Source organism: Calonectris borealis, chromosome 8, assembly GCF_964195595.1.
Source record: "Calonectris borealis chromosome 8, bCalBor7.hap1.2, whole genome shotgun sequence".
Taxonomy (NCBI): domain Eukaryota; kingdom Metazoa; phylum Chordata; class Aves; order Procellariiformes; family Procellariidae; genus Calonectris; species Calonectris borealis.
The window spans coordinates 18803708-18818760 of record NC_134319.1 but is presented as its reverse complement, the minus strand read 5'-3'; the positions used below and the strand labels follow the sequence as shown (position 1 = coordinate 18818760).

The following is a 15053-nucleotide window of genomic DNA, read 5'->3' as shown; positions in this document are numbered from 1 at the left end:
GAAATATTTTTCAGTAGCTATATATTTAAATTGCACATTGAAATCTTAACAGTAATTCAATGGAGGAGGCCCTGTGGCAAACAGGATAGTACACAGAGATTGGATCCTGGACAAAATCCTTGTACCTCAGCTTCCCTTTTGCTAAATGGGAAAAGTGAAGGTAATTTGTTAAGGTGCTTTCAGGGATTTTTGTTTGTTTTCTTGAAGAAATATATTTTGCTAGCGAAGTAGTAGCATACTCATCAGAACAGTTGCCGCTTTCTTTAAAAGAACTGAAAGAAAACTCCTGAGTCTTGTGTCATTGAAGCTAGAAGATTGTTTAAAATTAGATTAGAAACAAAATGGGGTTAGAAACAAAGCTTAAAAAAAAAAGTTAGAAACAAAACTTTAAAAAAAAAAAATCTTTTGATCTCAGAAGCTGGTACTGAGCCAGATAAATAGCCTGTACCATGTGGATAAAGGCCTTTCACTGAAACGAATGACTTAGAGAGGCTTAAGTTCTAGCTATAACATTATGCAACCAATGTATATTTGTATTAACCTAGTCATTACCACTAAAATTGTTGTAACTCTGTGAAGTTTGTAAGCTTTGCTCGTTGACTTTTCATTCGAGCAAGCTCAGTGCAAGGCTTGTAGACCAGAAAATATGCTTTTAAACAGTGGTTTTATTTGATATTCCACTTTATATTGTAAGTTTTGTGAAGAAAATTATGTTAATGCAAAATTTCACTAGCACACGCTAGTTTTAAACTTTGCTATGAGTGTTGTTCTTGGGGAGATCTCAATTAAAAATGGTTGCAGTTGAGAGCAATTTCAAAATGTCTTCAGTTTGGCTTCAGCCTGGAACCTGTATGGAGACAATGAGGATACTTCTGTTTTCATGGAGCCTTTCTTATATCTTCTAAAGTAAACATAACTACCAAAAAGAAATCACGTTGGTTGAGTATTTGTCTCAGTTTCTTGCTGTAATTAAATAATTGTGTGTAAACGTGAATGCTGTAATTCTTTTATTTGGCAATTGTTATGGGAGCTACCTAGGCGTTACTGTTTAGTAAGAGAAATACAGTAATCTCTGCATGTCACCAAAGTGAGACCTTTCCTAGCGCTAGTACTAAGCGCTATATAGTCTTCTGCTCCGTTTTTGAGTTTGTCTGCATATGGTTTTGATATTGACTATTATCATATTGCTTTTCTAGCAGATCCCCTGCTTCTTCAGAGTCAGTAATTTGGTCACATTTAGTTAAATCTTACTCTTTTTTTTTTTTTTCAAATGCAACTTGACAGTTTCAGCAGTATAATAGACATAGTTAAGCATAATGGTAAATTTTGAGAATGGACTCAAGAAAAACATCCTAGAAGTGAAACTTTCTAGGCTGTTAGCTGTTCAAGTTAGTGTTTATTAAACTTAATTTGTGCCTATAGTTATGCACTATGGATCCGCTGTATAGCAAATGCCTGTCCAGGTTCATTTGTATAGTTACTTGCTTTTGTATTAATGCTTGCATGATGGTCTTCAGATGTCTGACTGGAACTTTTTTTTTTTGTTATGCAGTCCAGTTTTGAACAATACAGTGATTTAATCGCTCATCTTAAGTAGATGCTAATTTCTTTTTATACCTGTTTTGGTGAATAGCAACACGTTAGTGTTTCTCAGAGCATGTGGCAAACTTGCTTCTTTCTTCTGATTATCTTTAGAGCATTGGACAGACGCAAAATCTTCAAAATGCATCTCGCTTTTCTTGGTACAGTTGTATATCCAGCTTCCTTCCTTTTCTTTCTCTTCCTCCCAGCTTCCTTCCTCTTCTCCCTTCCCCCCCTCCCCCCCCCCCCAAAGTCTCTTGATACCCTCTGGCACTCTGGCTTTTTACATCTCTTCTTACAGGCTGTCATCTTCTGGGTATCACTACTCTCTTCTTTGGTCTCACTACTCTCTTCTTTGGTCTTTTCTTCTGTAGATGGAGGCTTTTTCAGAAGTTTGGGTGAGAACAATAAAATACAGAGCAAGGAATGTGGCCTTTGAGCCAACAGTATGACTGAGGTAGCAGTTCACGTGGCCACTACGCTTCCAAATAATTTCTAATATTACTTTGCCAAAATTGTAGCTTTGGGAAGTTTACTGTGGAAGCATATGCAGCTACAGCAGAAATCTGAGATCCACTGGCTTTGCATGTCTTTATTTGTGCTGTTACAGTTATTAACCGGCACAATGAGCTAATTTTTAGTATCCTATAAAATCTTTCAGGGAGAAAATTACTGGAGGGTTTTTTAAAATGCATTTTACTGTGCAGTAATGATGAGGATAGATAGCATGTGATTGCATTTGTAAAATTAGTGAATAAATATACAAGAAAACTAATGAATTATTTTTTACTTTTTTAATTGGCAGTGTTTTTAAATGGTTAATTAGATCCACTTATGCGTGCAATTATTCAACTTGTGTTAGCTTACATACGCTATGACAAAAGTAATGAAGTCTGAATAAAGACCCAGCTTCAGTCTTCTTGAAATGAGAAGTGTTCCATGCTGGGGGACATGAAGAAGTGGAGATGCAAATTAGCATAGATGCACTTTAATTTTGAACCTCAGACCAAATGTCATTGGCATGAAGGACCTCTAATTCTGACTTTTCATGTTGTCTTAGGCATGCTCATTTTAGCCTCTTATCTTCATCTGCTTGTAGTCTTTCTTGATAAGCTGTCACAGAGGTAAAGAAGGTTTTTATATGCAGTCTTTCTACCTAGCATATATTTTTCTAAATAGCGTGCTCTGAAATTGAACTTGAGTTCAATCTCAAGGAGATTCCTCCGAAGTTTTATTGTCTTGTGTTCTAAATGGGTTGTTTCCCTGTCATGCTGTATCAGAGGTTTGATGAAGTGGTGTTAACTGGTTGTTTACAAAAAGTTTTTGGAATAGGAACTAGAAACACCAGGTGGCCAAACTTGAAGGAAGGAGGCTTCTTCCAAAAAGAATTGGGCCTTTATGGAGAATGAAGGATGATAGTTTGGGAGCTGTGATAGCCACAAAGTAGGCATTAATGGTAGGTAGCTCCTGCCTCTCTCTGGCAATTTGCTGCAATTTCCATGCAGCTTACTAGAGCCAAATTATTCTTGGTCTCTTTCCGAAAGTGCTAAAAACATACTTTCTGAGGAGGTCGTGCTTTGTTACAGTAAAGGCATTGGAAGAACAGTAACTGAGTTTTGGTCAGAACATGGCTACGCTTTCTTATGGGTGAGGCAATGGTGTGACTTACTTGCAAGCATTTGTAAGCATCGTATCCACAGAGTACTTTAGTGTGTGCATGTGAATTAATTTAAACTTGTTACTCTCTGGATAGACAAAAGTTAAATTAATGTGGCAGTTACTGGTACATGTCTCTGATAACTGGTGTTGGAATTATGGTTTTCAGTCAGCTTTGCCTAGATGTTACTCTTTCTCCACTTACTTTCCTGCTTCATTGGAGTAACTTCAAAATGTACTTGTGCTGCTTTGCGTCCCCTAAAATGTGAAGGAGTATGTTCACTAGGTCAAAAGACAAAGAGAAGAAAAAAATACCCCTTGCAGAACACAGTTTAGTATTCTTAGTATTTTCTGTCTTTTGTAACAGCTTCTTGCTTGGGCAAGTCTACTTCCAGTCTTAGCTAAGTTACTCTGAAAATACATTGAGTGATCTGAATTTTTTTTCTTGATGTCTTTTACTGTGATATTTTCTGTTCTTTGTTTTGTAATTTCTCAATCTAGAGCCTCCATCGTAAATGGCTCAGAGAAGAGCCATTCTTTTGTTTTCCTTGTTTTCTCATTGTTCTTGGAAAAGGTACCTTTCAAGGAGGTAGAAACTACCTCTCCTTGTATATTATGGCAGTTTCTGTTTGTGTTGCTGTCTATTTGATTGCACAGTAGTTCAGAGGGGTTTTTTCTTACAAGATTACACACACATAAAACCATTAGGTTTCAAGAACTCTGTTGCGGAAGACCAATTCAGGTCTAGTAAGAAAGTGAAAGCTCTCTGAAACGCTCGGGATGTATGTGAGTAGAATCAAATTTGTTAATGGGCATGAATGTCTTAAGTTTGCCAACATGAAGGAAATAAGATAGTTCTTCTTTCAAATGCATGTAGGCTTCTCGAGAAGGAGCCTGCTGTCTACTGCTTTTTTTTTTATTCATCTCAACTGACATCAACTAACTGACATCAGATGCAACTCATGGATGTGTTTGCATTTGGATAATGCTGACTTCTGTTTCCCTCCTTCCAATGATGTTCTGCAAAATCGGCAATGGCAAAGCTTTTGCTGTAATAACTGCCTCAGATAAGTTGCCCCTCATGCAAATAGTTCTCTTCAGAGAATGGGTGTCTGGGTTTCAGTATTTTATCTGCTTAAATTTCTGGTGATGTTGTTACTGATGTTGCAGTATGTAAAATATTTATACTACTTGGTCATTCCTACAGCCTGAAAGATAGTTAGCTTTTTTCTTCCTAATTATATGAAGAATATGCTTTTGATGAGAGCATAAAGCATTAAGAACCCCTTACCTGTTCACTTTTCTAGAAGTTTTCTTGGCCATTTTTCTCTCTCTCCCCTGCCACCTTGGGTTACTGCCTTTATATCCAGACTTTCATTGTTGTGATCAGAAAAAGTGCTGTTGAGCCTCATCTTCCTAATGATGCCTTGACCCAGGGTCTGAAGGAAGTCTCTTTGAGTTGTATCTGCTTTCTACTTGTTTGATTAGTTCTCTGGTACCTTCAAACCTCAAAAATTCATTCAAATTTTTCTAGATACTGTAGGAATCTTTAAATCTGGGGATGGAACTGGGAAATGTCTGGTGTATCTACAAGTTAAAAGTTTGGCTACAGGGTAAAAGCTTGAGAGGTGCTCATTTGGAGGATGTAAGAAAAATGAAGGATGCAATCAAGACTGTGTTCTTTAAATCAGCATGTTTTGCCTCACCAAATGATGTCTTACGCTTCAGAATACTAAGAGGTTTATTCTTCTGTTTTCTATTACAGGAGTCAAAACTTAGAGAATTGTAACTTTTTTTTTTTGTTAATTTTACTGTTAAGATGCTTCAGTAGCATAGCATTACAACTTTTTGGTATCAAGAATACCACTTGTTACTGTCTTTCAGGTTTCTGTGGAGTTTTCGTGTCGGTGTTTTGGAATAGAGTGTAGCTAGATATACTTCTCAGTTCAAGCAGTCCCAACCTTCTTGTTTTTTCTTGAGCTGTTTTCATCATAACAATATTAACTCAGTTTAATTCCCTCATCCCCCAACTTTGGCTGCTTCTTAGAATCTCTAGGTTTTGTTACAGATGCCTATTACATCTATTTGTGGGAGGTACAGACCTCAATGCTAACTGAACCCGTTTGCTATGCGTTTCCTGTTCACACACATTATTTTCATACATAAATTCAGTTTGAGCATTTGAAACTAAAAAGTGGCCTCGCCATCCTTGTTGATTGTCCTAATACCAGCTCCCACTGCCAAGGATTAATACATATTTTTTGTAAGCTGCATTAGAATTCAGACAGGAGTGAGGGGGAAGCTTCATTTGAAATTCTTAGAATAAAAGGACAAACTTTTGCTTTATGTTGAAAACAAATGGCAGGTATTTTATTCAAACTAGAAATTCTTGCTTGTATTAGCTGAAAGCTACAACTTTGTGAAGTTGTAACTTGGTTGAACGTGAGTGGACTTACGATGGTACTTGAACTACAACAGAAGTTCCAAGATTTTTACAGCGTTTTATGCATGTAGGGGAATTTCCAATGGTGCTTTGCTTCTGTATAATAGTGCAGTAGGTTAGTAGGTGCTTGCTGATACTGAAGTAACAGTTTAATGCTGAGTGTCAATTAACGTAGTCTTTTAAAGAGCAAGCAATGTGCTAAACTAAAAAAAAAAAGCTTCATGTGTTTTGCCAGTAAATTTCTTAAAGCACACTGTAATTGTTTGGATTTATGTTACAATTAAACATAGGGTAACAAGGAGGTAGATGTCTTTTCACTACTGCTATAGGGGATGCTTACTAAATATCTCTGTTTGGTTAACACTCATTGAAGTATCACTTTCACATATGGAAATTTCTCTCTTCTTAGCTTTAGACTGTAAGCAAAAGAAGTCAAGGTCAAGATCTGGAAGCAAGAAAAAAATGCTGCCATTACCTCATAGTGCGGATGAAGTTTACATACTCAGATGCAGGTACATAGGGTTATTTTAATTGAAAGAACACATTCTTAAGAACTTGCTAATTTTAGTCATAAGAAGATTTAAGATTGTATCCTAAATGTGTTTGTGATTAATTTGAATAATAAGGGGGGGAAACAGTTGCCTATTTTCATTAATTTGAACAAGAGGACTTGAATCAGTCTTACTCAGGTATTAGGTTGCCAACTGTTTCTCTAACTAAAATCTTACTGGTCATGCCTGAGTAATATTCTGTCCTTCAAAAGAAACCTTATGTAAGAACAACAGATTGTTATTGCTAGTGTTAAAAATGTAAGAGTGTAAGTTATATAAACTGCAGGTTTTTTTGTGCTCAGTTACTATAAATGAACTCAATTACTAAGGTTTTCTGCTAAAATATGTAGAAACAAACGTCAAGAAAATTAAGACTTTCCACTTAATGTCTTTATTTTATAATTTTTTCAGTAGTGCTAGATATATCTTGATGGAATAATTTTAATATTTGCATAGGTTTTGTGGTCTGGTCTTTCGAGGACCTTTGTCTGTTCAAGAAGACTGGATAAAGCACTTGCAGCGACACATTGTCAACGCAAATCTTCCACGGACTGGAGCTGGCATGGTTGAAGTCACATCACTACTTAAAAAGCCTGCTTCAATTACTGAAACTTCATTTTCTTTACTGATGGCAGAAGCAGCATCATAGAACAAGAAAATCTTTTAAATTTTAATTGGATGTAAATTTGAAATACTTTGTCATTTTTTAAAATAAATTGCTACACTAAATTATGTTTATAAATGCTAAAGACAGAAAAATAGAGGAAGTGGATTACAGTAACATCAAAATAAATTGAATACTTAACAGTTACAGTAAGTAGTCTTTATATTTTATATAGGGTGGAAGATGTGTTTTTAAGGTTTATTATGTTTTTGTCAGTTACTGTGTTCACTATCAATACAAGACCATTACATGTATGGCAGCCATTTTTAAATTGTTGCACATGGGTACTTAAAAGACAGATTTTAATAAAACAAACCATGTTCTCTTCAGTGTTACCCAAATCAAGGCTCTGTTTATTCCAAAAAGAATTACATAGTTAAATAAGATATTATTATATTTTGTTTGTATGTATGTAGTGTTTTGTATAATACCAAGAACTGCTAATACAATTTACTCAACTTAGGGCATTAAATATCATGTACTTCATAGTTCAAGAGACTGTTTCATTCAAATAGGGCAATTAGTACTATTCTATTTAGGTGTGTAAGTGTTTTTTTTAAATCACATGAGGCTTTTTGTACTAAAAAGTGGAGGGAAACTTGTTTAAACAAATTTCTAAGAGAAATATGTACATAATACTGGAAATTTGTGGTAAGGAAATATTCTTTACTTCAGTTGCATTTCTCACTGACAATAAAGTGGTGCATCCATGCTACCTCCTACTTGTCAACAAAGATGGTATTTACCCTTATGTTTTTGTATCATAGTAGATTCAATCCAACTTTCTTTATTACAAAGCATCTTTTTGTTAACAAGTTTGTTTCTTTATGATGATTTGCTTAAAGTCTGACTTGCTTACAGAAGTTTGCCTCTCTACTATTTTATTTAACACTGTAGAAATGTACTAATAAGCATTGCTCACTACACGGTTAGAGTAGACTTTTCATTTATAATTCTGTTTAAAAGATTGATCATTTTAGAAAATTCGAACACATTGAAATGTTTCTACATATGAAGAGAATGTTTACAACTTAAATTTTAGAGCTTGTTTTGGATGTGATTATATGTATGAAAACTGTAACACTATGCTCATGCTAAGGACCTACTTACAGAATTACTGAAATAAATGTGCTGTGAGGATGGAAATATGGTGCAGGTGTCTTGGTCATGATGAATTGTGTTTGTTCATTTAAACTGTCTTCAGAACATGATTTTTGTTTAAATCAAATCAGATTCCTCTACAAATCAATTTTGTATGCAAGTAACATTTCATTTTACTCATATAGGGTAACAGATACTGTAGTTAAGCCAAGGATATGCATTGATATTTTCTTTATATGTAAATAAAGTTAAAAGCAGTTAAAACAAGAGGAGTATTTTGGTAGAGTATATACATACCTCACTGCCAGTGAAATTGCTTTCCTATGGTATATCTCCTTACCAGAAAAATCTCTAAATAAAAAGGTTTAAAGAAAATCTAAATGTCTATAATGTGAAGCATTTATTTGCATTGTGTGAGTTAAGTTTGTGAAATTGATTTGTCTTGCTTGGGATTAGAATCTTCTCATGATCTTAAGTAAAAGTACGTTTACTTGCAATAAACTGACTTGTTCACAGACGCATTACATTTGATTGGTGGAAAATATGAATAAATGTCTGTCTTCCTGTATGTGCGCAGTTCAGAGTTCACACATGAGGCTTGTTAATGTTCTGATAATATATGGGCTAGAAATGCACAGATGTGCAGGACAGAGTCCTGAGACAAGGCCATCCTAGCTCTGTCAAGGCTGTCATTAAATTAGTGCTATCGGGTGTTACTGTAGAGGTTGCTACAGATAACTTTAGCTTTATTGTCAAAATTTATTCCCCCCCCTTTTAAACTGGAAAATCTATGTCAGTACATTTAAAGGCTGGGGAAAAAAATACTTTAGAGATTTTAGGAAAGATAACTGGGATGTTGCAGTGTATTGCAGACAAATTATGTGTATGGAGACTAACAAATTTCTAAATTTGTGGATGATTGTGGAATTTTTTTATACGCTGTGAAAATGGAAGATTTACAGCAATGTGTTGAAACAGAATAGAGGGAAGTGATCAAATCACCTTGAATGTTTATAATGCTTTAATAGAGTGCTTGTTTACCCTTCTCACCAAAAAAAGGTGCTTGTGTGAGAGCACCATATTTTGTGGCTATTTAACAGATGAAAAAATTAAGTGCAAATGATATTTATCTAGTATTGTTAAGAATGCTTGTAAGGTGAAGCCATATCATGCAGAATTTAGCAGTAGCAAAAAACTCTATTAGGTTCATAACAATAAAAAACCCAGTTAATTCTATTTAATTCATTAAACCCCAATAGTGAGCTGCTTTGTGTAACACTAAAATGCAAGGTTGTGTCTGAAGAGCACAGATCTCTAGGCCTGATCAGTGTCCAAAATGAGATTCTTTTGATTAGGAGCAGCAGTTTTCAGTGGCAGGCTGTCTGAGAGGGTGCACTGGAGCTGTGTGCCCTGCTTGCATCAGATCCTTGACAGTATAGTTTGAATATATACAGAAGTTCTAGAACTCTTCTGATTATTAAATTAATTGCATTTATGGTTGATACGGACTGAGTGGGTTTTTTGGGTTTTTGTTTGTTTGTTTTTTTTTTTTTGAAATAGTAATAGAGTACCCTTAAGCTTTCTTTAGCCTCTAGTCCTCAAGTGGGGCTATTTGTTTTCTTGGTTTCTGTTGTTTGGAAATACAGATCTTTTATCACTACCTACAAGGAGATACAAACCCCCTTTCCAGAGTTACAGAGATTCTACATAATCTGGTAGAAGAGAGTTAAATCAGTCACGTTATTATATGAATTTCATGTTTTGAGATGTGTGGCTTGAGAGGCTCTATGGCAATCTGTGCTAAAGAGCTGGACTTCCAGAATTGCACATATGAACACAAGTGTTAGTCTGTTCACGTTGGCCAGATTGCTTTGGGCTAAAGGCTGCAGTGGCGTAGTGGTTTTTGTATGGTTGATACTGGTTCCTTATCACAATCTTACATGTTTCTGGAAAAGCTTTCTTAAGTAGTAGCCTCTGGAAAATTACAAAGAAATTTTCAGAATGCTTAGAGAAGCCTGGGAAATTGTAGAAGACCACCCCCTGCATTTTGTAAGATGATTGCCTATATTCCCTAGTCCCGGTGATATTTCTAAATCATCTTAAAAAATTAAAACTCTTGTTTGCATTGCTTGAGAAGAGATTTCTGCTGGAAAGGTGATTTTAAAGTGCCTGTGGTAGCTGCTACCAAGTGGTAACTGCTGCCAAGTGGTGGTGTGTTCAGGCTGTATGTGTGGAAAATGGGAGATGGAGGCAAGTGGATAACAAATGTTGGCTCACAAAGATCCCTGGGCATTTACTCCTGTTTGGCATATACTCCCGTTTGCTTCATATGGATTGTGTGAATTGTATGAGGTGGACTGCTCCCACAAGCCGAGGCGGTCCAGCTCTGCCCACAGATCCAACTTCTGCTTCCTCAGGGCTCACCTTACCCAGCCAGTGGTGTCAGGAAATGAGCTGCTGACTCTTCTCGATGGGAGAAAAAGCAGAGACCTGACAATAGCTAACACTGGCGCTGGGGAGGGCGGGCGAGCACCTGATGTGCCAGGATGGGGACTGTTGGGGTTTATGTCCTGAGCCAGACTTCCCGTGTGTGAGTTATGTGCCTGTTCAAAGTCCGACCTTTTCAGCCACGCTCAGGAACTCACCAAGGTCTTTGAGGTAAGTGGATCACAGGAGGAATGCGAGTCGTGAATTCGGGCTCACAAAGTGCATCCATCCAGAGTTTCGAAAGGTCAGCGTCACGGGGCTGAGTCGGGGAGATCTGTTCCTGCAAAGCTGTTTTGACACCAATGCTTTTTCTGGGCCAGTTGTGGTTCTAGATTATCCTGCATGTCAATAGTGCTTTAAAGAGGGGTTATTCATTAAATCTTCTACCTGATTCTGAAAACATACAGAAGATAAATGTTGGCTGAACAAATGTGGAAAAATTAACAGCAAATAACAAGTACTTGCTTTTAACGAGATGGTAAGGGCTGTGAAAGAAGCTTGTTTAGTTGAGCACTATGGTTAACAGACTTTCCACTTTTTATCACAGTAGTTAGTGGCCTGAATACTTAAACACCAGTTTCATATTCAAAAAAATTGGTTTCTATAGTTTTGACTTCGTTTTTAAAAAAATCTTTTTAGGGTGGTACTTACTTTAAAAAGCTGACTGCGTTATGATTTCAGACATTTCAATCCACTGTGCTTTGTAGGTGGTATTGCCTGATACATGGGTAGCAATTTTCATGTAATGGAAACCTTGTGGCCATAGTGCCAGGTCTGTAACCTCTTGCAATAAAATGTTCCTTTTTAACACCGCAGGCCTCTTGGTGTTCTTCCCGTTGTTCGGAGGTGAGCTGCATGGCATGCGTCGCTTAAACCGGGGACTTCCACCCTACGCCGAATAGTTGCACGGCGAGGCGAAGAGGGCAGTTTTGCTGGCTGTAGCCTTCTGAAATTCAGAGAGGTGAGGCAGGGCGAGGGTATTTACATTCCAGTATTGGAGACCAAGAATGAGGATTGGTGGTGGAGGGAACATCGCCAGAGCCAGGGGCCCAAATCTGAAGCCGAATCACAAATAACAACGGCTCTCATCTGCACCTACCCTCCCACTTCTCGCTCTGCACAACCTAGTTTTGCTGATGCCTTCTTTCCCAGTTAGAAGCAGTTTTTCCCTACAGCACTACCTGCGCAGCGGCCTCCACGTGTATCTGGACCTGGAGTACTCTGAAAAACCCAGTCTGCCTGGCGCTCTGCAGTTCCCCAGAGTTTCCTGCTGCAGCATGAAAGGATTCATTGCCGTACTACAACCATTCACACACACACACACACACACAAAATAAGAACAAAAATGCAGAGGTTGATCAAATTTAGCATAAAAGAGCGTTAGAGGTTTTGTTTGGTTGGTTTTTTAAACAAGGGCTGGAGTGAGGGTTCCCTCCACGCTGTCTTGCTAGAGTTGATACTCTGGCACTGCTCATTCTCGTGTCTAGTTGCACTATAGGCTGATAAACTTGTTTTTAAAAAAGCAAAACAAGAAATCCCTCTAACTTTAGTGCCCTATTCCCCATAAGATTTGAACATAAGTCAGCTAACAGGCTTTTTATAAAACTTCTTAGTAATACTCAAGCGCATCAAGTGGAAAAACCTTGTGGTCCAAGTGGCTGGTGTCCGGCAGCAGTGGTGTGGCCGCAGTGCTTTCCTGTCGGGGAAGCGATTCCGGCTGCCTTAGCCCAAGTGCGGGTAGCTCCAGCGTGCCAGAGCGGGAGGTGGAGGGGCCTGTGCCGTGTGTTGCTGGTCACGAAGATGGTTTGCACATGTTGGCTGAAGACTGACATGCTGTTATTTTGGCTAGCAATAAAAATTGGAATAAATGCATCCCTGTTAGGGATGTTCTTCTCTAGGTGGAGGCAAAGCCCTGAAAGACCTTTCTGGTACAGGCTCTGCACGCTTTTTTTTTGCTACAATTAAAACCCAAGCGAATGGCATCCTTGGTAACTGTGAGCCCGGAGACCTCAAAATTACAACTCTCACTGTCCCGTGGGGGAACGAAGAGAGTCCTGGAGCCTTCTCACAGCTTCCAGAGTGGAAGTTTGGACTATACATGTTGTATAAATTGCAACTTTGTTGGGCTTTCTATCCCATTTTTTCTACTTAAAAGTACACTTTTAACTCGTAAGAGCTGAGGTTTACATGCCAACTGATGATGGTAATCCCTCTGCTTTTGTGGCAGAGACCTGCAACATGAGACATGCTTCCAGGACGTTTATGGTGAGTGTTCCTAAATATAATCTACCACTTTTAAAATATCTGTTTATTGGAAACTCTGGAAACTTCACATGTTTAAACTTTTGATTATGTATCTTTAAGCCAGCAGCAGCTGTGAATCATGTTTGTACTCTCTGTGAAACTCATCCAAATCCATCCTCCCTGCTGTAGCAACAAATGCTGAAGCTCTGAATCCCATTGTGCTCTTTGAAACGGCTTCAGAGAAGAGGTGACTGATAAAGCACCGTGCAAGCTAACACCCCTGACCTGTGTTTTAACCAAATAAGGAATTGCACGTCACCCAGGTACAAGTCTTGCTGGCACGGAATAATTCTTTCATCTGTCTCTTTCCTGAAGAACTGTGTGAAAGTAGGAGAAAAAAAAATAGCCTTATTTGGATAAAGAAGCAGGGGAAAAAATCTTTTAAAAACAAACAAGCAAAAACCCATGGACTGAAACAGGAACTACAAACAGAGGGAGACAGCATAAGCCTGAGGTTGACACTTGTTTTGTAGCCTCTGAAATGCAGCTGATGGCTGCATTTGCTGTGCCTCCAAATCTTCAGGGGTGCGTTTGGGTTCCTGGCAGAGAGGAGGTTAGGGCAAATATTGTCCTTAGCTGAACAGCCAAGGAATAAGTTTTAAGCCCAAACTGTTAAAGAAATAGGCAGTGACTGGGAAAAGAGGTTTTAAATCCAGTTCCTTGTGTTGAAAGTCAACTGTACCCATTCCCTCTGCCATCTGGAGTATGTTTACTGATGCTTTTTAAGTGCTGCATATAAATCCATAGACACTTGGTCTTGTCATGAAGGAGCGTGAGCTGCTCTTCCCACATATGGCCTCAGTCACAAATTTGGTACTGAAATCTGAATTTTCCAGGTTCTGTTCATGTAGGGATTACCATTCACTGCCTCCAAAAAATCTCTCCTCTTTAGTATTTGACATCCATCATTTTATAACATTTTCTTCTCATTGAAATAACCTCTGCTACTAAACCCAGTGTTCTCTGACTGCAGCTGACCACGAGTGCTAATAAACGACTAAAGACCCTGACCCAGAATGTGAGTGTTCTTCCAGGATCCCAAACTCATTTCTTTGCCCTCAGGCCCAGGTTCCCATCTGGGGACGGTACTTAGCCGCGTCTCACTGGGCTGCTAACCTGACCATTTTCATTATCTTCATTCCTAGCTTGGTTTGTTTTCCCTTTCCTCAGTTTTTGCTTACATCCACATTTGCTTTTTCTTCTTCATTTTTTCACCCTTCTTGTTCTTTAGCGCTTTATTTTACCGCTGGCTACCAGTGATGAAGCTTTTTTGGGAAAGTCCTATAAGCTATATCACTGTGAACACAGATGGAGTATTGCTCAGTATTCTTTAAAACATAGCTAATGGCCTGATTTCTGATTTGTTTTATAAGGAGACAGTAGCTGTCTGTACCTAAGTGGTGAGGAGGAGATGTAGAGATTTTAGTGTGACTTTGGGAGAGCAATTACACAGAACAAAAATCCCAAGTTATACGGTTGGTACCAACACAGGACTCTGGACTTGACTCCACTGTTGGGAGCTAAACTCTTGCCTTGTGAGGTACCTCACGTAGCGGGAGCCCATCTGGGAAAGTGAGCATCTTGTACCATCTTTCTGGTTTGTCTATGTAAAGGTGGGTTGCTGGCTTTTCTTTTCTTTTCTTTTTTTTTTTTTCCTGACAGCCTTTCTGAAACCATAGAAGTATTTGCATGTCCGAAGAAGAACAACGAAGCTGGTGAAGGGCCTGGAGCACAAGTCTTACGAGGAGCGGCTGAGGGAACTGGGGTTGTTTAGCCTGGAGAAGAGGAGGCTGAGGGGAGACCTCATCGCGCTCTACAACTACCTGAAAGGAGGTTGTAGCGAGGTGGGTGTTGGTCTCTTCTCCCAAGTAACGACAGGACAAGAAGAAACGTCCTCAAGTTGCACCAGAGGAGGTTTAGATTGGATATTAGAAAAAATTTCTTCACTGAAAGGGTTGTCAAGCATTGGAACAGGCTGCCCAGGGAAGTGGTTGCGTCACCATCCCTGGAGGTATTTAAAAGACGTGTAGATGTGGTGCTTAGGGACATGGTTTAGTGGTGGACTTGATGATCTTAAAGGTCTTTTCCAACCTCAATGATTCTGTGATTCTATTTAGAAAATGGAGCATTTGCTTGAATGATTTTTGTGAACGAGCAGCTGGTTAGCTTCTTTGAGCAAAGGGAAACAGGGATGTCTGTTAAAAACTGGTAGAAATATATTGGAGATAAGAATCTCAGCCCATTTATTAGTAAATGATGAATGAGA

The 15053-nt window shown here is 38.4% G+C and overlaps 1 protein-coding gene across 11 annotated transcripts in view; it reads left to right on the top strand.

The window, feature by feature from the left end:
- ZNF644 (zinc finger protein 644) overlaps positions 1-11296 on the top strand; it is an 84342-nt gene extending 73046 nt beyond the window's left edge. For all 11 annotated transcript variants that reach the window (XM_075156261.1, XM_075156263.1, XM_075156257.1 and 8 more), the window contains 2 exons: positions 6090-6192; positions 6688-11296. In XM_075156261.1, coding sequence (XP_075012362.1) covers positions 6090-6192; positions 6688-6880 — 296 coding nt within the window. In that variant the 3' untranslated portion in view covers positions 6881-11296. The remainder of the gene's footprint in view (positions 1-6089; positions 6193-6687) is intronic.
- Positions 11297-15053: the final 3757 nt, after the last annotated feature.